Raw genomic sequence first — 22,367 nt, forward strand, 5'->3', positions numbered from 1 at the left:
ACACATACACACATGCCTGAAATAGCCATGGCACACTTCACACTTACCTCTTTTTTGCTTTTGGTTTGAGACCAAACAGAACTTTCATTGACAACGTTGAACATGTTCAAATATTACATGTACAGAGCATCAGGAGAGTAATGATAGCGCTTCACTATTTCCACATTGTTTATGTTACAGCCTTATTCCAAAATAGATTAAAAATAAAAGAGCTGATAAATCAGATGTGCATCAGTGTTCACAGCGTTTGGTGTGAAGCTCTAAATGGAGCTCAGGTTCATCCTGCTTCCTCTGGTCATTCTGGAGATGTCTCAGCAGCTTCATTGGAGTTCAGCTGTGCTCAATTCAGCTGATGGACATGATCTGAAAAGGCTACACCTGTCTATATAAGGGCCCAGGGTTGACAGTGCATGACTTAGCACAAACCAAGCATGAAGACAAAGGAACTGTCTGTAGACCTCCGGGACAGGATTGTCTGGAGGCACAAGGCTGGGGAAGGTGACAGAAACATTTCTGCTGCTCTGAAAGCTCCAGTGGGCACAGCGGCCTCCATCATCCGTCAGTGGAAGATGTTTAACCAGCAGGACTCTGCTGAGTTAACAGGCCTTAGTCAGGATTAGTCAGGACTTAGTCAATAACCCGATGGTCACTCTGTCTGAGCTCCAGCGTTCTTCTGTGGAGAGAGAAGAACCTTACAGAAGGACAACCATCTGTGCAGCAATCCACCAATCAGGCATCTGTATGGTAGAGCGGGCAGACGGAAGACACTCCCCGCCTGGAGTTCACCATCTGAAGGACTCTCAGAGCATCAGAAACTAAACTCTCTGCTCTGATGAGACTCAAACTGAACTGTTTGGAGTGAACGCCAGGCGTTACGTTTGGAGAACAGCAGGCGGCGCTCATCAGCAGGCTAACAGCATCCCTACAGTGAAGCATGGTGGTGTTGGCATCATGCTGTGGGGATGTGTTTCAGCAGCAGGAACTGGAAGACTAGTCAGGATAGAGGGAAAGATGAATGCAGCGATGTACAGAGACATCCTGAATGAAGACCTGCACAAGAGTGCTCTCCACCTCAGACTGGGGCGACGCTTCATCTTCCAGCAGGACAATGACCCAAAGCACACCGCCAACATATCAATGGAACATCCCAGCCAGAGCCCAGACCTAAATCCTATTGAACATCTCTGGAGAGATCTGAAAATGGCTGTACACCGACACTTCCTCCTTCTCGAGAGGAACTGCAAAGAGGAACGGGCAAACATCCCCAAAGACAGACGTGCCAAGCATTTGGCATCATATTCAGAAAGACTTGAGGCTGTAATCACTGACAAAGGAGCATCAACAGAGTATTGAGTAAAGGCTGAGAACACTGATGTGTGTGTGTGTGTGTGTGTGTGTGTGTGTGTGTGTGTGTGTGTGTGTGTGTGTGTGTGTGTGTGTGTGTGTGTGTGTGTGTGTGTGTGTGTGTTACAGTGAGGCGTTTGAGCCCATGATGGAGAGTGGAGAGCTGGTGGTTCGATATCGAGCTCGACGCACATACAGCCGCCGCACCACTGAAGCTACACGTGAGTTTACCTGTCCTCCAATCACACCTAGCCCTCACACCTCTATCCAGTTTTATCAACTGGTTATAGATCCTTTCCCAGCGTCTAATACTACAGAGCCTTGAAACGGACATGTCACGCGGGCACTTGTCAGTATGGTGTTGTTGGGATCGTGACCCCATAGCATCGAGATTCTGACACAGGGTCTCGTTCCCCTCAGGGAACCATGGTTACGGGCACAGCCTGAGACATTTCCCTGCTTAAAGTTTTTATCTTTTTTCTGATCCAAATATCTAAAATTCTTAAATCAAGAACTAAAAATGTTTTCAGAACTAGTGTGTCCAAATTTTCTTATAAAGCAAGTAATCTTGTTTTTGTTTTAAAATAAGAATATTTTGCTGACCTCATCTGCAGATTATTTTGCTTGTTTTAGGAAAAAAATTGACAAATTATTTCTGAAAAAACAATATTATTGTCTAAAAAACCTTGATCAAGGTATATTTAGATATGAAGACTAGAAACCAGACCAGACCCTGAGTATAAGAGCAGTGTTCTGCAGTGTGCAGTAGTTCCATTAGTCAGTGGAGTGTGTATCTGATGCTCGCTGAAGGTGTTTCAGCAGTTGTTGGACAGTTCTGAAGGATTTGAGTGCTTACTCTTAACCTGGCATCACATTTCACCCTCTGAACTGCTGGATTCCTGCCTGATAGACTGACACTGACACGCCTCAGCATGCAGAGAGATCAGCAGATACAGAAACACTCATCATGGCTCTTCATACAGAGATCAGATGAGTGGGTTTGACTCACAATCTGACAGAAAACCGACAAACACACACACACACACACACACACTCATCCTGTTAAACCTGCTGGTGTAGATGCTTGAACTCCTCATTCACACACTCATCATGGCTGTATGGTCTGGTATTGCAGTAGCGCTGTGGCTCTGTTTGGTGGAGGTGAGATTTGCAGAAGAATAAATGCTCAGATATGAAAATGTTCTTAATACAGCAGGTTTTGTACTAAGCTCAGCTTCTGTGCAGTAATTCTGATTACCCCTAGAGAAAAATGTCAAATATAGACGGTCTTCTGGAGGCCGCACGAGACGCTTCACAGTGAATTTAGTCAGTTTTAGGAAAAGGCAGAGGATAAATCACACACACAGGTTTATTACCCTGTTTTATTTGACGTATAGCTGTTCAGTTATTTAATGATTATGGTTTTTCCACATTTACTCTCATTTATTTCTTGAATTTATTTCAACTTAACACTTCTTTTGAACTTGAAATAGTCCTTTCTCATCATGGAGCGCCAAACATCCGCGTGTGCTTTAGACATGAGTGGGACGTGTTGTTCAGTGTTTCTCTGATGTTGTTTAGTGTTTCTCTGATGTTGTTCAGTGTTTCTCTGATGTTGTTTAGTGTTTCTCTGATGTTGTTCAGTGTTTCTCTGATGTTGTTCAGTGTTTCTCTGATGTTGTTCAGTGTTTCTCTGATGTTGTTCAGTGTTTCTCTGATGTTGTTTAGTGTTTCTCTGATGTGTTTCAGTGTTTCTCTGATGTTCAGTGCTGTGAGACTGAGCTGACAGTAAATGAGACGTGTTTTTCAGAGTTTTGAGTCTCTCTGTGTTGTGTGGATCAGATTTCGCTCATGATCTCCAGGTTGTGCAGATTGAGACGCTCTCGATGGCCTGTGTTCAGCAGTACTCCAGGGTGGAGGGTTTACGTCATCTGGACGAGCTCCATCTGCATTCCTGCACTCACATCTGGGTTCATTTGTAGAGCAAAACACTCCTGCGTCAATTCTAACATCATGTGCTCCTCACTGGAGCTTTACTCTCAGTATATAGCTGTATTCTCACTCCAGCATACTAGTGTGTGTGTGTGTGTGAGTGTGTGTTATTGTGGTGTTGAAGGTGTGTGTTGTCTCCTCAGTGAACTCTCTGGGCATCAGTGATGAGCTGAAGCAGAAGCTGCAGGATGTGATGGTGGACAGACACAGACTGACCCTGGGAAAAACACTGGGAGAGGGTGAGCACTGACTATGCGCAGTGTGTGTGTGTGTGTGTGTGCATTCAGATGCTCAATGTTCTGTGTGTGTGTGTGTGTGTGTGTGTGTGTGTGTTCAGGTGAGTTTGGCTCTGTGATGGAGGGTTCTCTCTCTCAGGAGGACTCGGTGCTGAAGGTGGCAGTAAAGACCATGAAAAGTGAGTGATGTTCATCTCTGATGGAGATATATATCTATATATGTGCGTGCTACGTGCGTGTGTGTGACTAACCTGATCCTCCGCTCTACAGTCGCCATCTGCACCCGCACAGAGATGGAGGATTTCCTCAGAGAAGCGGCCTGTATGAAGGAGTTTGACCACCAGAACGTCATGAGGCTCCTGGGTGAGTGTGTGTCCACTGCTACAACACACACACACACACGCACACACACACAAACACACACACATGCACACACACTCACACACACAAACACACACGCACACACACGCACACACACACAAACACACACACATGCACACACACTCACACACACAAACACACACGCACACACACGCACACACACACACACACGCACGTGCGCATCTAAACGCAGATATTTCATGCACACACTTGAATAAACTCTTGTGATCTGCTGTTCGTGACTGCTGTGTGTTTAATGTGGTGTAAGGATTATTATGGGTTATTGAGATATTGACATGTCACTTGTTAAATGAACACTGCTGTAGTGTTTCTGCAACCGCTTTACATTTAAGAGGGACGCATGAGGGCGATCATAAGCAGAAGAGGCCAGTCTATAAGGTGTTTGTGGAACATGTTGAACTGAGCAGCTGGATGTTCTCTGTCCTGTATGTATTGATTTGTTTCCGCATGTACTCGTGTGTGATCTGAAAACTAGTGTCATGGCGGCTCACCGTCTTTACCAGACTCAGGCAAACTCCGCCTCTCCTTTCACTCCGCTCTTTGGCCTAAAGTATTGGGTGGGCTAAAAAAGGCCGGCGGCTGGCCCTGACGAAGCCCCGCTTTGGCCCAATCAGGCCCCAAAAGTGACGGTGAAACTGACTGGCGCTGACTCGCTCGCTTTAGCACGACCGTGGAAACACGGAACTGAGCAACAGTGTGATGGACTGGAGATGTCAACGTCTGTTTAACCATCAGCCCGCACATGCTGTTAGCTCCAGCTGAGGATTGTGTGTAAGGATTAATCTGGTGTGTGTGTGTGTGTGTGTGTGTGTGTGTGTGTGTGTGTGTGTGTGTGTGCATGTCTGGCAGGTGTGTGTCTGCAGACTGTGGAGAGTGAAGGTTACCCGTCTCCGGTGGTCATCCTGCCCTACATGAAGCATGGAGATCTGCACAGTTACCTGCTGTACTCCAGACTGGGAGACTCTCCAGTGGTGAGAACACACACACACACACACACACACACACACACAGACACACACACTGTGGACACGTGAGTGGTCTAAGTCAGTACTGAAACTCCTCTGTAATCAGAAATGCAGTTCCTCATGAGGACACAAACACAGATCCTGCTGGACCGCTGATTTGTCTTCTGGTTACTGTGTGTGTGTGCGTGTGTGTGTGTGTGTGGTCAGAGCTGAGTGTGAGATAGCAGCGGCCTCTGCTGGACACAGTCAGAACTACAGCAAATACACTCAGCCGGTGTGAGCATGCTAAACCCTGCTGTTTATTCTGACCCGCCGGTTATACAAGCATTTCTACACCACAAATAATACTCACACACACACTCTAACGCACACACACTCTAACACACACACAACACACACAACCCCCTAACACACACACACAGCATGCGGATCTGCTTTACAGATTGAAGTTCAGCTTCTGAAGTTCAGATCTGCTTTACCTGTTAAGTTCAGCTCGTGTCTTCATGCAGCACACATCTGAGGACTGAAATTGTAATGTGTGTGTGTGTGTGTGTGTGTGTAGTATCTGCCTGCTCAGATGCTGGTGAAGTTCATGACAGACATCGCCCGAGGAATGGAGTACCTGTGCAGGAAAAACTTCATCCACAGAGACCTGGCAGCACGAAACTGCATGTGAGACACACACACACACACACGCACACACACTCACACACACACACACACACACTCTGACCGCTCTCTCCTCTGCGCAGGCTGAATGAGAACATGAATGTGTGTGTGGCTGACTTCGGCCTCTCCAAGAAGATCTACAATGGAGATTACTACAGGCAGGGCCGCATCTCCAAGATGCCCGTCAAGTGGATCGCCATCGAGAGTCTGGCCGACCGAGTGTACACTACTAAGAGTGATGTGGTGAGACGAGACGACACCGATCCTATAGAAATGATCAACTTTCACACGCAGCAGCGCTCACAATGATCCACAGCAGTGGCCAATCAGAAGCACTCAGAGGAGGGACAACTTCACATGCTCGTGTTTACATTAGCATGAGCTGTTTTATTTGACGGAAACACCAGCTATATATGTGTATATTGTTTATTTTGAGGGGGGCGGGGTCTCTTCGTCTTCTTTGTCCTGTGCTGATCACATGACTGTACTCAGACTCGTCATGATTATACTGTCTGCAGTAGTTCAGTCTTCTTCTTCTGTGCTGCAGTTCTGCTGACTCCTCTGTGTGTTTCAGTGGTCTTTCGGAGTGACCATGTGGGAAATCGCCACGCGAGGCCAGACGCCATACCCTGGGGTGGAGAACAGCGAGATCTATGATTACCTGCGGCAGGGGAACCGTCTCAAACAGCCTCCAGACTGCCTGGACAGCATGTGAGTTACACCACACTGACACCGGGGTTCACCACAGGGAACAGAGATGCTGAGGGTTCAACCTTTACAACTGACACACAGACATGAATGAGGTGATCAGAGTCAAGTGTTGTGATCAGGGTAGTATTGTCGGCCTGTGGTTACCCCAGTGTAGACCAGACAGGTATCCGAGTGAAAACAAGAGCTGATCTGCTGGACATGCTCATGTCTTCTGGTGCCATCACCCAGTGTGACGTCTGCGGTGTGTGTGTGTGTGTGTGTGTGTGTGCGTGTGTGTGTGTTCTCCAGATACTCCCTGATGTTCTCCTGCTGGCTGCTGAGCCCCAAGGACCGGCCAAGCTTTGAGATGCTGCGCTGTGAGCTGGAGAAGGTTCTGGAGGATCTGCCGAGTCAGGACCCAGAGGAGATCCTGTATGTGAACATGGAGGAGAGCAGTGGGGAGCTGGGGGCCACTGGGGGCCTGCCTTGTCCTCTGGGGGCCCTGAAGGGCTCGGTGGCCACAGTGGAGGTGCACCCACCCAGCCGGTACGTGCTCTGCCCACAGCTGGAGAACCAGCGGCTGCTCAGCGCACACTCCATCGACAGCCTGGAGCTCCCGGGCCTCGGGGCCGACCTTGACCCTGAACCTGAACCCCAGCCATCGTCCTGCTCCACACCCCTGCCAGAGAGACAGAGCCCGGAGCTGGAGCCCCACAGCAGGAGAGCGGCCTGGCACTGAGGGACACACTGAGCCCTGCACACACACACACTGCTCTCCTGCTTCATATATACCGTCCAGAAACATGTTTCCAGGAGGAGTGTGACCCATCTCACCCTCAGCCTCAGGGCCCGGACACCAGCTGTGCTGCCCGCCGCATCTCTGGACCAAAAAGTTGCACATGAACACACCAAACAGACAGTGGTGACCGAGAGTGTGTGTCCTGCGTCTGTGTGAGGCATGTGTGTTTTCACACCAGCAGGGGGCAGTGTGTGTTTCTCGTCCACAAAGGGAAACGCAGCGCTCGGCTCCATCATCACAGTAATCATCAGTGCACAGAGGGAGTCACTCCTGCACATATGTCTGATAATCGAATAATCCGTATAGTCTGAGAATATTTGAGAAATGCAGCAACATTACTGCCGCATACTTTGCTTTCCTTATCGACTTGTTTACTTTGGTACGTCACTTTAGTATTTGTTCTCTGATTCGTTACTGAATGACCAATCAGAACGCTCTCCTCATCTGATTCTACATGCAGAATCTGGCCAATAGGCTCCTGAGGAGAGGCGACATGTGGAGCACAAATACACTAGCCAGATCCACGGCCAGCCCTCTTGATTAAGACATGAACGATACGGCAGTCTGTACAGCGTGTGGAGGAGATGACTGCTCTGAACTCCCACAGGGATTGAGCTGATGGAAGGGAATGCAGACTCTGAAGAGGCTGGAGTGGGCTCCTAGTGGAGTTGTGTGACTGAGGGCTGATTTATACTGGTGTGTTGAGTGCACGCTGTAGCCGATGCTGGTGTTAGCATTTCTGCTTCTGTGTTCTGCATGTGTTGCTCTGCAGTGAACACTAGGAGGCGGTGGGGTTTCTCTGCTCCACTGGGTCTCCTTGCTGGTGTTTTGAGTTTGTCCTGGATGTGTGTGTGATGCTACTGTAACCGTGTGTTCTCACCACCAGCGCTACAAATCTGGAAAAAGCACATCATAGACCGTGTGACCGTTACTGAGCTTTATGGTAATGAGCTTTATGGTAATGAGCTTTATGGTAATGAGCTATGACATGCTTCAGTGGCAACCTAACGGTACTACATAGCTGAGAGACGTCCAGAGAACACGCTGTGATAAACTTGTCCGACCACATCAGTTCCAAGCAAACCTAATCTCAGAGGTGGATTATTGCTGTACAGGTCACTCTCGGAGTTCATAATGTAAACTAACGTTAATGTGAAGAACAAAACAATGTCTTCATAAACAGCGTGTTGAAATTAGACTAATAAATAATCAATATTTCATTAATGAAGTCATTTTATAAAGGAACGAGACTGTAACTCCTTCAGTTAAACCAGACTTTCAAAGCATAAAATAACCACATTTTGCAGACAGTGAAGGAGTCGAGAGGCGCCATTTTACCTGTGTTGCTATGGCAACACAGCGATATTGTTAACGGCAGGAGCAAGCATACTACATAGAAATGTCCTGTCCGTGCGCTCGGCTGCTCACAGCAGAAATAAACCACCCTTGCGCAGCACAAGCCTTTGAATGCCCGGGTTTCATAGCGCAGTGTTTTCCGTGTCCAGTGTGAGAGTGAAACCAGCGCTCTGAACTCTGCTGAGCAACACAGCCCCTATAGGGATCCGATTGTTGGCTGTTTTCCTCTTGGATTTGATGCACCTCTCGTATTACATGTATGAAGAGGTGTGTGACAGATATGAACGAGAAGTATTCGAAGGCTACATCAGATCTACTGCGTGTACTCAATGTAGACATTTCAAACAAATATAAATCAGCCTTAAAGCACAGCTCATATGCAGAAATCACTTTCATACTGGGTACAAACCTAGTAGTGTGTGTGTGTGTGTGTGTGTGTATATGTGTTTGTGTGTGTGTTTTTGTGTGTGTGTGTGTGTGTGTGTGTGTCAGCAGTGTGTTAGGATCTCCAGCAGCCTCTGATGCTCAATTGTATCTCATTGTGTTTATTCTAATCAGACTTGATGCTGAAACACTGTGATTGACATTCTCCCCTTGTACGTGTCATCAGAGGAGGAAAGCCCCGCCCTCTAGTGCCCATCTCTCCATCTCATTAGCATAAACAGCAGCCCTGAGTGAGATGAAGCAGCGACAGGAGTCTCCATAGACTGACAGAAGCATGAAGCACAAGCTCATTTGCATTTAAAGCGACAGTCAGGGCTGTCCACACCACAGTTAGGATCACAGCCTGAAAGGGTCAGTTTCAGAGCATTATCTGTGTGCTATTCTCAGCTCTAACACACACACACACACACACACACACACACACACACACACTGTCCTGAGCAGTGCCTTGATCCAAAGAAACACATGCAGGATGAGTGTGTGTGAGGTCTGACACAATGAACCAAACCCTCAGATATCAACTCATTCAGAGAGAGAGAGAGACTCAGACAGTCCAGCACTGCAGCGTCAGTGTGTTTACACAAGCACACACACACACACACACACACACAGCCCCTGCCCCAAACTTAAGCACAGTGTTCTTCTGTATGTCTGTGTGTTGTACATTGTTGGATGTTTTGCACTAATGTTGTGTCAGTTATATTGTTTGTTTGTGTGTGTGTGTGTGTGTGTGTGTGTGTGTGTGTGTGTGTGTGTGTGTGTGTGTGTGTGTGTGTGTGTGTTTGGTCTGATGTTTGCTGTTAGATGATGTATGAGTGCATGTACAGTAATATGATCATGGTACAGTAATATTAATGATGACTCCTCTAAATACAGATGAGTGTTCAGCTCACAGCAGGTACATGTGTAGATGTGTAGATGTGTACATGTGTAGATGTGTACATGTGTAGATGTGTAGATGTGTACATGTGTAGATGTGTTTCCTATGCTGACATGCTCAAGCAGCGCAGTGAAACACTGCACACATGGCCTTCACACATGGGTTTGGTCTTGATTCTTGTCAAATTCTCCAGTAATGCTTCCCTCAAGCTCCGCTGTCCTGTCCAGTTGTTTAGTGTTTAGCTTTTACTCAGAACAATACACAATACTCTGGTGTTGATCATGATGAACGGTTATTTACTCACCGCACCGGCAGATAACACACATATTATATTACTGTAAAACTCTGATATTGTCATGTTGAACTCAGTATTCTGAACACAACGCTCAGTTTGACTTGTCCAGAAATGCTTCTTGGTTTATAAGTGTTCAGACATTAGGACTAGAAACAAGGCAAAGCTTCTCCTCCTCCTCCTCCTCCGTGTTGCGGTGATATCGGGTTCAGTCTGCTCATTCTTTGACTGATGTAATGTGGTACTGACTGAGGTACTTTACTACACTTTACACCTCACTGAGCCGCAGATTCACTCAGTGCTGAAGATGCCGTGTAGACGAGTGTGTGAAAGACCACCATAACATCACAGCAACTCTCTAATCTGGCTGCGTCAGCATGTTTGTGGAATGTTTGTGCACCTAAAATGTTGTAACAGAACACACACACACACACACACACAGACTGCTCAAAGTGCCTTTCAAAGCCAGTGTTTGGCCTTTAGATGGCTGTTTTTGGTGCACATGGTTAGCTTTAGGTCTGATTGTCTAATATTGTCTGAATAATGTCTGTTATGTTTGTGATTTTGATACTCTTTGTAATAAAATAAATATTACCTGCACACAGTAGACGTGTGTGTGTGTGTGTGTGTGTGTGTGTGTGTGTGTGTGTGTGTGTATATGTGTGTGTGTGTGTGTGTGTCTCTACAGGGACACCTGGTGGTCATTCTTATGTACTGCCCTGGATCAGCTTCAGCACAGAAACAGTTGCAGTAGCAGAGGAATTAACCCTAAACTGTAGAATGGAGATTTCGGGTGGTTTAGTGGAGCGCTGAGAGTTGCCAGATTGCAGAGATATTGGGTTTGAATGCCGGCTGATGCAGCTGTAGACATCAGTTTGTAAATGCTCAGTTCTGGTCACGTGTTTTGTTTGGACATTGCTCTGACGTCTCAATATTTAGGTCTTAAAAATAACATTATTAAAATACATCGTCAGAATTTCTAATATATATATATAATATGTCATCAATTTAGCTTATCTCTAATACAGCAACAGACTCTGCACCGCATCACTGTCATTCCCTCACTGTAAATGCTCGCGCTCACTGTGTTTCCTGCAACCTCGCTGCGCACGCATCCTGAATGTTTACAACAGGTAATTCATCTATAGTTTATATAGTCATTTATTGCTGTGTGTGATTTAATATTAGCCTCAGCTTGAGACTGCTGGACACAATGCTTTCAGCTCGTCTATTACTGGCTGCATTTTGCAGACTCAGAAGTCATCCTCAGCGTTCAGTCGTGGCCTGTAGTCATCTTTGTTATGTTGAATGTATTTGATTGACATAAAGATGTCAGAAAGTCTCACCCTGGTGTTGAATAATCAGTCTTCTGCCGCTGACCCCAGCACTGTGTAGAACACCATTGAAGGCTGACGGCTGCTCATCCGCATGCTGTGGTTTTAACTACTATTGTTATCCTCGGTGGGTTATGCTTCAAATATGCTCATTCTAATAGTTTAATAACATTTATTTGACTTTTGGAAATCACCAAGCGACCCCCTGTCAGTGTCCTCGACCCCCGCTCCGGCAGCACTGCACTAGGCTATAGGAGACGGCGGGGTTTCCTGATCCTGTCAATCAAACACATTCGCCAGGTCTCGAAACACTTCTGACATGTGCCATGCTTTGAATCGCTTTACTTGTGCTTCAGGATCTCGACACTGTGTCAAAACTTCAGTTTCACATCAGTCATCCCTACCCTGTGCAGCTGACCTCTGAATCAACACACAAGAGGACAGTGAAGCCGTACGACCGCTGCATGAAGGATATTAGCATGTAGCATTTACCTTCAGATCACTCAGTTTAATGAGAAACAGCAGATGTTATCCAGATAATCACACACACACACACACACACACACACACACACACACACACACACACACACACACACACACACACACACACACACACACACACTGCAGAAACGGCTGCTCTTGAAGCTTGATTTTTAAATGGTTTATTCTGTGGATGCCGGGGTAAAGTGAACGTGTTCTCTCACACTGAGCGTCATCGTGATGATGAATCCTCTATGAACTAAGCTTTGAGTACAGTCAGAGATGATGAAGATGATGATGATGAGTTACAGTGAGGGAGCTCCTCATGATGTGTTTCAGTGACTCTTCTACACCATCATCAGCCAGTGTCGATCATATACAGCAGAATAAGACATCCTCATATCACACACACACACACACACACACACACACACACCTGCTCATCATCACATCACATACTGAACACTTCACCCTCCAGGACAGCGGTCCACACAGACATTTTAAATAGACTCAGTGTTCGCTCTCCCTCCAGTGCCTACACTGTTCAACACCACAGAAGATCATCTGAGGAATGCTGGAAACCTGTAACCATTCACTTCCATAGTAAAACAAATACTGTAGAAGGCAATGATTACTGGGTAAGAGCATTCTTCAAAATATCTACAGAAGAAAGATTAAACATGTAAATGAGGACAGAATCTGGGTGAACGAACCCTTAAAAACAGAAGATTCACATATCACATGTAGAGGTTTATAGGGAACCATAGCCCATTAGTGTGTGTGCGTGTGTGCGTGCGTGTGTGTGTGTGTGTTCAGATTTATATTGAACACTAGTATAGAAGTCATCTCTGGTTTGCCTCGTCCTGCAGGCGCTCTGCATCATGACCCTTCCTTACTCAGAGTGTGTGTCTGTTTCTAGTCCAGACATCTACAAACTCTGGAATCAGTCCGCATTTACTAGACGAGCACAGCTGATAGTGTTGTGTTCAGAAATATTGAGTCAGAATGAAGAATTAATCTGCCAATGAGGGAAGCAGAATAATGTTGTTTCAAAGCAAAAGGGAGATGACCGAGCTTCCCCCACTGACAGATCATTTACAGGAGAAACTCTCCTCATTCTGCCGCATTCTCACTGAACACAACACCAAACTACCGCTGATCTAGAAAAGAGTTCTGGATGTCAGCATGTCTAGATGTTTATTCGAGGAACAGGTTAAGCCCTCTTCATTAGTAAAGGTGTGTGTACATGAGTGTCTGCTCACTTCAGCAGTGTGTGTGTGTGTGTGTGTGTGAGTGTGTGTGTGTGTGTGTGTTCACTTGAGCAGTGATATGTCATCAGACCCTTCAGAAGTGTGTATATAGGATATGTATGTTCTGTGTATATGTGTTCTGTATGTGTGTGTGTGTGTGTGTGTGTGTGTGTGTGTTCACTTGAGCAGTGATATGTCGTCGGAGCCGTCGGCGGGCTGCAGGCAGCAGGTGAAGCGCCACTGGCACACCATCACACACAGCGGCAGCATGAAGAGCGCGCAGATGCCCGCCATGATGTAGGCGATGGTCATGAGCGTGGACTCGTCCGTCTGCGGGACGTTATAGCCACAGTCCTCCAGATCCAGACCATGGAACGGGCCCTCCACTGCGGCCGTGCGGAACTCATCATGCACTGTGGAGACACACACACACACACACACACACACACACACACATATGGAAAATGACTGATGATCTTCTCCTGCGTGTTGTTTAAACAGTGTAATGAAGGTGCTGAATCTTCTCCTACCATGGCAGGTGCTGACAGCGAAGCCGATGCGCTTGTGTTGGCGCTCAAACACCACATAGAAACCCTCCATGATGACGGCGCCCATTACTGTCCCCGTGCTGGACTGAGACACCGCAAACTTATAGCAGTCCTCCTGCGCTGACGCCACGTCCTCCACCGGCCGCAGGTACTGCTGCTCACACACACACATACACACACATGATAGTGGCTCCTCGAGGTCCGCAAATTAAACTGAATGAGTGAGAGCAAGAGTTTATGACATGCAGTGATGTTGAAAGACCCATCACACCCCTTACACAAGCTGCAAATGCATCTCTGCTGTCTCTCGCATGTGTGTGTTTGAGCTGAGAACAGCACAGATAATGTTCCCTGTCTCTCTGAAGCTGGCGCTTTCAGACTCTGATCCTACTCGTTTTGCTGACTGCTTTAAATGCAAATGAGCTTGTGCTCTATTCAGAAGAGGGGCAGAAAGTGCCATTCAGATTGTAAATGCAGTGTTATGTGTACCTGTGGCAGGATGGAGATGCGGAAGGACTGGTTTCTGTTTTCACTCATCAGATAGAGAGAAATGACGGGGAAGATGTGCCAGGGTGTGGTGCCCGCCTGCCAGCACACCAGCTGCTCCCCGAGCCAGAACCCTGAGGGAAACTGCTCCGTCTGCAGACACCAAGCAGAGTCAGAATGAGCGCAGGAATACACTGAATAAACCTGCAGTCGAGAGCAGGAATACACTGAATAAACCTGCAGTCGAGAGCAGGAATACTCTGAATAAACCTGCAGTCGAGAGCAGGAATACTCTGAATAAACCTGCAGTCGAGAGCAGGAATACTCTGAATAAACCTGCAGTCGAGAGCAGGAATACTCTGAATAAACCTGCAGTCGAGAGCAGGAATACTCTGAATAAACCTGCAGTCGAGCGCAGGAATACTCTGAATAAACCTGCAGTCGAGCGCAGGAATACTCTGAATAAACCCACCGATGAGGCGGCTTCGATGGCCTTCACTGCCGCCTGGAACACTTTGCGGGGCAGACGCAGGTTGGTGGTGCCGCTGTCCACGATACTCTTATCGTAGTTATACTGAGAGACACAGAGCACAGAATCAGGAGAATGTTTGCTTTTGCTAATGCTAATCACTGATGACATTAGAAATAAAGGCTTCTCACTTCTTTGCAGTCCATATTGAGGTCCTGTCCGTTGACCTCGATGCGCACAATGATGACCTCATAGTACCACTCTCGGCGGATTGGTGTGTACCACAGCTCTCCCACATATAGGGAGGGGTCGACGCCCCCAATGATCTGTGCAGAACAAACACCAGTACCTGATCAATACTGTTCACATTACAGGCTGTTCTTTTAATGTCATGGGTTCTATGAATTTACATTCAAAGAGGTTCTATCAACCAATCAACCAATCAATAAACCAACCAATCAACCAACAGACCAACCATCAAATCAATTAATGAACCAATCAAGACAATCAATCAACCAACCAATCATTCAACAAATCAATCAACCAACTAACCAATAAAATCAATCCACCAACCAACCATGCAATCAATCGACAATCAACCAACCAATCAATCAACAAACCAACCCACTAACCAACCAACAAACCATTCAATCAACAAATCATTCAACCAACTAAACAATCAACCAACCAAGCAATCCACCAATCAGTCATGTTGACGTGTGTGTGACTCCGCCCTCACCATGCTGCCCCCTACAGTAGAGCTGCTGCCGGTGCTGTAGTTGTGGTTGTATCCGGCTCCGCAGAGCTGCAGAGAGAACACATCCGCCACAGTGCTCTGCCGCAGCAGAGAGTCAAAGAACGGCTCCAGAGTCTCATCCGGCTGGAGGACAGAAGAACATGACTTAGAAGATGATCACCACCACAGTATGCACACTACTGAGGGCCCTCGCTCAAGAGCATGAGTTCAGCAGATGATCAACACTTCTGCTTGCACACTATTGAGTGTCCTCACCCGTGCAATCTCTGCATAGGCCAGGCCCAGGATGCCCTCCCAATTGGAGCCATTGATGAAGAAGCGATCTGATTGGGTGATGGCGGCGATGTTGGCCCTTAGGGAGACGTTGGGGCCGCAGGGGACTGACACCACATCAGTGCCCAGCTCACCCTCCCAGCGGCCCTGAGTGTACGGCACATACACACCCCGACCGAGATCCCTGTAGGAGGAGGAGCTGCACACACACACACACACACACACACACAGGTCAAACACATAAACACAGGTCAAACACACACACACACACACAGGTCATACACATACACAAATCGTACACGGACATCCACACAGGTCATATACAGATCATTTCATGTTCAGCAGTACTCACAGTGAGCGGTGGTAATATCGGTGCAGGAATGGATGAGCTGCAGCCCCCACGGCAAAGTTACTGCTGCCCGTATCAACCAAGATGTTGAGCTGAAACACAAACACACACTGTCCTGAATTGCTCTTACAGTCACTACAGTCAATCATGCTGAGAATGAGGAGCGCTCCCTCATGCAGAACAGTGCTGCTTTTCTGAGCTCTTCCCTCTAGGGGTAATTCCAGTTGTCATAAGTAAGCAGGTAAAACTATTCCTGGAGACATTTTGCACTTATCAAAGCCTCGAGGAGTGGCTGGGGAGGCAGCTGGAGTCTGAGCTAGGTGGTACGAGGAAAGGTGTGAGGGCAGGGGGAAGGGTGTGGCTTGAGAGGTAGGCTCCTGCAGGAATCTGAGCTGGTAGAGAAAATGGTGTGGGTGGCTGGTTGGGGAGGCAGGCTCATGTTGGAGTCTGAGCAGGAGGAATAAGGATAGTTGTAAGGAGGGGGCGTGGTTAGGAAGGCAGGGTCCTGCGGGAGCCTGAGCTGAAGGGGGAATGAGCAGTGGTGTGGTGGGGAAGGATTGGGAAGGCAGGCTCCTGTGGGAATCTGAGCTGGGGTGGGGGGTGAAAAAGATGTAAGGAGGGAGGTGGAGTTAAACAGGCAAACTCTTGTAAAGGTCTGAGTTCGGGTGGTGGTGAGGAGAGAGTTGGAGGGGGGTAGTTGAAGAGGTAAGTTAGGCTCCTCCAGGACTCTGTGCTGGGGGAGAAATGAGGAGAGGTGTTGGGGGTAGTTGATGAGGTAGTCTCCTGTGAGAGTTTGTGCTGGAGAGGGAGGTGCTGAGGAGACTAGGAGACAGGCTCCTGTTGGATTGGGCTGGGGGGGCAGTGGATTGGTTGGAAGGGCAGGCACCTGCAGGAGTCTGTGCTGGAGGTGGTAATTAGGCAGTTCCTACGCGAAGTAAGAGAGTAAGAGAGGTGCTGGAAGTGACGGACTTGGATGGAAAGGAAAGTAGCCCTTGTATTGAGCTGGAAATGCTAACACCTGAGCAAGCTAGGTGGTAAATAGGAGTGATTTGTGGGAAGATAGTGAGCTGGATTGTGTGTGGTGGTAGATGTGGAGCTCCTGCAGGTGTGGTAGCTGATGGGAAAGGGGTTTGGTGGCTCTAGTGAAAGCTGGTGGGATCTGCTGAGCTTCTTTTAGATGGGAGCAATTTAAGTGTACATTTTGAAGGTGTTGGAAGAACATCATGCGAGTGTCGGATGATTTGGTGCATGGAAAAGTCTTTTTGAGCTACTGTGGTGGCTGCACTGGTTCTAATAGAGTGGATGAATTCTGGTTCTGCTGGGAAGCCTGAAATGGCGTAAGACGTCTTTAAGGTTTTCTTTTTTTAACCCAAAAGCATGTTTTGGGCGGTTTGTGTAGTCAATAAAGAGAGGAGAATAGGGTTGAAGCTTGGAATCTCCTGAGGTGGATATATGCTGAATGTGTTTGGAATGGGCGTGTAATGGGAAGGTATGTAAAATGGTCTTTTCCTGTTTTATCTGTTTTGCTTCGTTTGATGAAAATGAAAAGGTCTCTTCACCCAACAAATCCCCAAAAGGCTAGGGTGAACATGGCATCAGGGGTGCAGGCTGTATGGATGGAGTGGTGACCTCTGTGGAGGGTGGATTTACAGTACCTCTTGTGAAAAATGTACGGGTGATGTGCTGTCTGGTGTCTAGGAGGGAAGGATGGGCTTTTTGGATTCCTTTAATGAAAAGGTTTGCTTGTGAATTGGCTATTTGATTGGATCGAGATCCATTAATCAATTTGTGGATGAAAATGGATTCCACTTAGATAGCTTCTAATAGAACTGGCTTGGAGATTCTTTGTGACATGAAGATGTTAAATAAATGAGGTGATTGAAAGGACAGATAAGGTGTGTTATAGAGAGTGTGGAAATACTTAAAGGTTTTTCAGGTGCTGAGATGTGTTTGGATGGTTCTAGAGGTAAACTGTCTGTAAGATGAGGGTAATGGAAGTTTCTCATAATATGTACAGAGAGAGATTCACAGGAACATCAGTTGAGAGAGGGGAAAGGGTGCTGGGAGGATGGATTGCCGGGGGCAGGTTTGTGTTTACAAAAGGCCCAGAAGTGAATGCTGGAGGATAAGAGGAAGAGGGAAAGATATTGGAAGGAGGGCTATAGACTTGGAGAAGCTGGTTTCTTGGGTTGGGGGCGTGGGTGAAAGGGGAAAGGGAGAGGGGTAGTGTGCACTGGGGCTCGGGGAGCATTGCTTGCTGTATGGGTGGGTCTTTGGGAGGCAGAGTTGTTTTGGTTTGGGTTGCTGGAGGGGGCAGGCTGGTGCTAGATGCAGGGGCTGGAGGCCAGGGAAAAGGAGTGGGGTTGTGAAGGGGAGGGGCTGGTTGATGAGAGGGGGAAGAGAGAGTTATTGAGGATATGGAGCAGATTGTTTTTTGGTGATTTTTTGTTGGCGGTGTTGATAAAAGATGATGAGAGTCTGTGTGGATGGAGGAGATCATCTTGAGTGTATTGGTGTGGAGCATGGGTGCCTGTTGTCAGCTAGGGCTTCTCTGAGTCCAGAAGCTGTGATTTTTGTGGAGCAGAAGAAATATGATGAGGCTGGAGAGGGCTGTCCAGGGATGTTAATCTCTATCTTTTAAATCAATCTATTGCCCTGCTTATTTCAGTAACATTTAAGATGCAATAACACATCTTGTTATTAATCATGAGCTTAAACATTTCTAGAGTTCGTCAACGCATTAAAGGCTTCCATTATAGAGAGCAATAACAGATGAGCAGACGAGATTTTATGAATAAAAGAATGAATCAAAGCATGTGAGGCCTAAAGTGTCATGTTCCCTCAGCTGATCCAGACACTGCGTCAGGGTGACTTTACTCTGATATCCCTGTCTGTCACTGAGCTGACCTTGTGTGTGTGTGTGTGTGTGTGTGTGTGTGTGTGTGTGTGTGTGTGTGTGTGTGTGTGTGTGTGTGTGTGTGTGTGTGTGTGTGTGTTCTGTTTAAGAATGAGGGAGCGTATCGATCGACTTCAGTGACTGACTGAGCAGAACGTGATCACAGAGAGAAACCAGAGAAGAAGAGCAGACGGTCAGCTGTGCCGTCCTCAGCCTGAGTCAGTGGAGGACCAGTGTTCTGGAGACATCTGCTAATGCTAAGGGGTGCTGCTAGGTGGTTTCTTCGACATTGCTTGGTGGTTTCTAGTGTGCTCTGAGCGGTTGCTGGGTGTTTATCTAAGACTATATGTGTGTTCCTGGACCAGATCTGATGCTGCTCGGGTTTATTTTAGCAACAGCAAAACTGCATTATATGAGTGATCTGATGTCAGAATATGAGCTGACGTCGTGTTCAGCAGATTGGCTGAGTAGAGGATGTTTTGAGGGAAGCAGTAGACCTGTAAGCACTGACGTCAGCTGTATGAGTTGTACATCAGTGGTTAGAGGCCGAGCCAGCTCACCTGCTCAGCTCACCTGCTCTGCCTACCGTGTGTCAGCTGATGAAGCAGGGTTATTCAGTCAGCTTCAGAATCCACTTCACCCTCACACACACACACACACACACACACACACTAAACAAACTCTCCGAGTTCACTGTGATGATGCAGATGGTCAGCACACCGGCCCCTCAGATCTGCTCTCCTCAGCCTGTGCTGTGTGAACGGGCCCCGGGGCCACACATCTGACCTGTGGGTTTCCTCTTATTCTGCATCCGGCCTCAGCTGTGACCCGTCTTCCTCTCTCACACTCACACACACACACACACACACACACACACACACACACACATACACACACACACACCGCTGACTCCAGCAGCTCAGCATTTTCTGTTCATCGCTCTTCATCCAGTGCTCTAATATTGGTTGCTAATGTACAGTTGTGTGTGTGTGTGTGTGTGTGTGTGTGTGTGTGTGTGTGTGTGTGTGTGTGTGTGTGTGTGTTCTGTAAACTGCTGCTGATGTTTCTATTTCTGAAGCTCTGTCGTCATTTAGAGCTCAACATAGTAAAGGTGTCATGATGTTTTCATGCATGTCAATATTCAATCAAACAACCCAACATCAGTGTGTCCCATGTTGTGTGTATCTGCAGTGTGTGTGTGTGTGTGTGTGTGTGTGTGTGTGTGTGTGTGTCGTCTCACCCTCTGCGCAGGACTCCCCACCGCCATCTCTATGTAATAGCCCTGTCCGGATTTCCCGCGCAGGTTGTCGATCATGTTGATAAAGCTGATTCCGGAAGCGGCTCTGCGGGAGCGCGCGCGGGGACCGTGGGGGCTCCTGTGGGCCGCGGGGGTGCTGTGGGGGGTCAAGGGCCCTTGGCGTAGCGGAACGCGGAGCAGCGCCGGGCCCGAGGAAGCGCAGAGCCGCGCGACACACACCGCGACTCCGCACAGCAGAAGCAGACGCGCCGCGCGCATCCTCACGCGTCAGTGCGAGCGTTTCTCAGTCAGTCTCCGTCAGTCTTTATGCGCAAAACACGAACACAAGCGCGCCGCCGCCGCTCTCCATCCTCCGCGTCACCGGCTGCCGCTCCCGTCCCGCTGCTCTTCTGTCGCGGCGCGCATATGTGTGTGTGTGTGCTGGAGAGATGCTGGGCTACAGCTGGGTCAAATATCAGACGCACATCTCCATAATCCCCGCTGCTGCCTCCTCCATCTTCCCGCATCCGCGACTCTCCGGCGGCGCCCGGTTCACCACACCGACACTCTGAACCGGAGACTCGGTAGCGGTCCCGGGTGGGGGGGCTGAACCGGCCCGGTGTGGAGCTGTAGAGGAAAGAATAAAGGCGGAAACGCGAGTGACGCGCAGACCGCAACGCGTCGGTCTGACGGATACGTGCGCGTTAACCGTTAAATCGAGAAGATGCGTTCAATGAGACGAGCCGGTTTGCTGAACTGATTCAGTGGAGCATCGCTCAAACGAGCCGATTCACTCAAATGAATCAGATTTCCATCACTCTAGCGCACTAAGCGACTACACAAACACACACACACACGCGCGCTGGTGTCAGGCGCTGCACTGATGCATCATGGGGCTTGTAGTGTTTTCACCTGCACTCATGTTCTGCTTATCAGTATAATAACACACACTCTTATCCTGATACTGTTAGCTTGCACAAACATCAGTGGCAACACACACACACACACACAGCTGTATGAGTTCAGTGTGATGTTATATTTCTGTTTCTGGAAAATGAAATAATGTTGTTTTAATTCATTTAATGAGTTCCTCTTGAAATATCGCAATTTATTCCTAAAAAAAAATTATAAATTCAGATTCAATAAAATAAAAAAATAAAATCAATATTCAGTTTAAAAACACTTTTCATACATATTATATTATATTATATTACATTATATTATATTATATTATATTATATTATATATTAATGCAGCTTCCTCTACTGATGAACTGGTAAACATTACTTGGCCGTTGCTGTCTACTGCAGGTGTGTGTGTGCTGTCAGGATCGGGGAGGAAGGTGGAGTGAATCAGCTACATCAGTTACATCAATCATTTATGTATTTATTGAAATATTGTGAATTTACAGAAGTACATTTCAATTAATAATATCAACAGCAAATCCATGGAGTGGCCACAGGCGTGCCCAGAGTTTAGCCAGGGATGGCCGTGTTAAACATGCCCAGAATAAAGCGGCCAGGACATCACTAAAACACAGAGTTAAGCAGGAAGTGATGGATGATCAGAGTGATGAAGCGCTGGATGAGTGTGCCGACACTGATGGACAGAGACAGTGAGTGCAGTGCTGGAGCTCAGGAGAGCTGCAGGGTGTCAGTGTGATCAGGCCTGTCGCCCGCCTGCTGTAAGGGGGTCTCCTTCTCCAGCAGTGGAGCTTTCTGCAGTGATACGCCTCGTTTTCTATTTAATTCTGAAATGTAAATTCTGCATTTAGTGACAGTATTCTGAATCAGCCGGTCAGGTGCTCATCATCAGCACACGCTTGGAGTTGTTAGGGTTCACATCAGGTTTAATACGGGCCGCTGTCGGTGCTTCGTTGCTCATTATTGTGTTTCAGGAATAAGGTCTGAGATCCGAGCCCGGCTACATCACAGTGTGTTATGGATATGTAAAAGGCATACGGCTGTATGAAGAGAGAGTTAAGAGTAGGGCAGGAGGTCAGTCCAGACATCACAAGTCTCCCAGTAGTTCCAGGAGTCTCCCGCAAAAGCACAAAGACTCCCGGATGCCGCACACGAGTGATAATCTCCCGGAAATCGTGCGTCTCCCTCTCAGTCCTCAAATACGTCACGCACCCTTCTCACCCCTCCCCACCGCATCCCTCCCCGCTCTTCAGACACGTTGTGCACACCCTGTCAAACACCGCCCAAACCCTTA

General features: G+C 47.6%; 2 protein-coding genes across 25 annotated transcripts in view; one reads left to right on the forward strand and one right to left on the reverse strand.

Annotated features, from left to right (window-relative positions):
* axl (AXL receptor tyrosine kinase) overlaps positions 1 to 10,676 on the forward strand; it is a 35,472-nt gene extending 24,796 nt beyond the window's left edge. For 2 of the 21 annotated variants that reach the window (XR_015508866.1, XR_015508872.1), the window contains exons 12-21: positions 1,474 to 1,565; positions 3,480 to 3,575; positions 3,674 to 3,751; positions 3,843 to 3,935; positions 4,824 to 4,945; positions 5,502 to 5,611; positions 5,692 to 5,851; positions 6,183 to 6,319; positions 6,608 to 9,467; positions 10,487 to 10,676. Coding sequence is in view for 6 of the 21 variants with exons in the window: in XM_087283437.1 (XP_087139563.1) it covers positions 1,474 to 1,565; positions 3,480 to 3,575; positions 3,674 to 3,751; positions 3,843 to 3,935; positions 4,824 to 4,945; positions 5,502 to 5,611; positions 5,692 to 5,851; positions 6,183 to 6,319; positions 6,608 to 7,037 (1,318 nt within the window). In the remaining 15 variants the exon portion in view is untranslated. Of the gene's footprint in view, positions 1 to 1,473; positions 1,566 to 3,479; positions 3,576 to 3,673; positions 3,752 to 3,842; positions 3,936 to 4,823; positions 4,946 to 5,501; positions 5,612 to 5,691; positions 5,852 to 6,182; positions 6,320 to 6,607; positions 9,468 to 9,594 lie in introns of all 21 variants that reach the window. The other 19 variants (XR_015508867.1, XR_015508873.1, XR_015508868.1 and 16 more) reach the window with 11 other exon arrangements.
* Positions 10,677 to 12,051: 1,375 nt separating this feature from the next.
* On the reverse strand, positions 12,052 to 20,689 carry bace1 (beta-secretase 1). Of its 4 annotated transcripts, none has more exon segments than NM_001441961.2 (9): positions 12,052 to 13,548; positions 13,666 to 13,834; positions 14,173 to 14,322; positions 14,642 to 14,743; positions 14,830 to 14,964; positions 15,378 to 15,518; positions 15,651 to 15,867; positions 16,021 to 16,109; positions 20,154 to 20,689. In NM_001441961.2, coding segments are annotated over 9 exon segments (1,515 nt in total). In that variant the 5' UTR covers positions 20,430 to 20,689; the 3' UTR covers positions 12,052 to 13,312.
* Between the last annotated feature and the right edge of the window lie 1,678 nt (positions 20,690 to 22,367).

Source organism: Danio rerio, chromosome 15, assembly GCF_052040795.2.
Source record: "Danio rerio strain M-AB ecotype USA chromosome 15, GRCz13ab, whole genome shotgun sequence".
Lineage (NCBI taxonomy): Eukaryota > Metazoa > Chordata > Actinopteri > Cypriniformes > Danionidae > Danio > Danio rerio.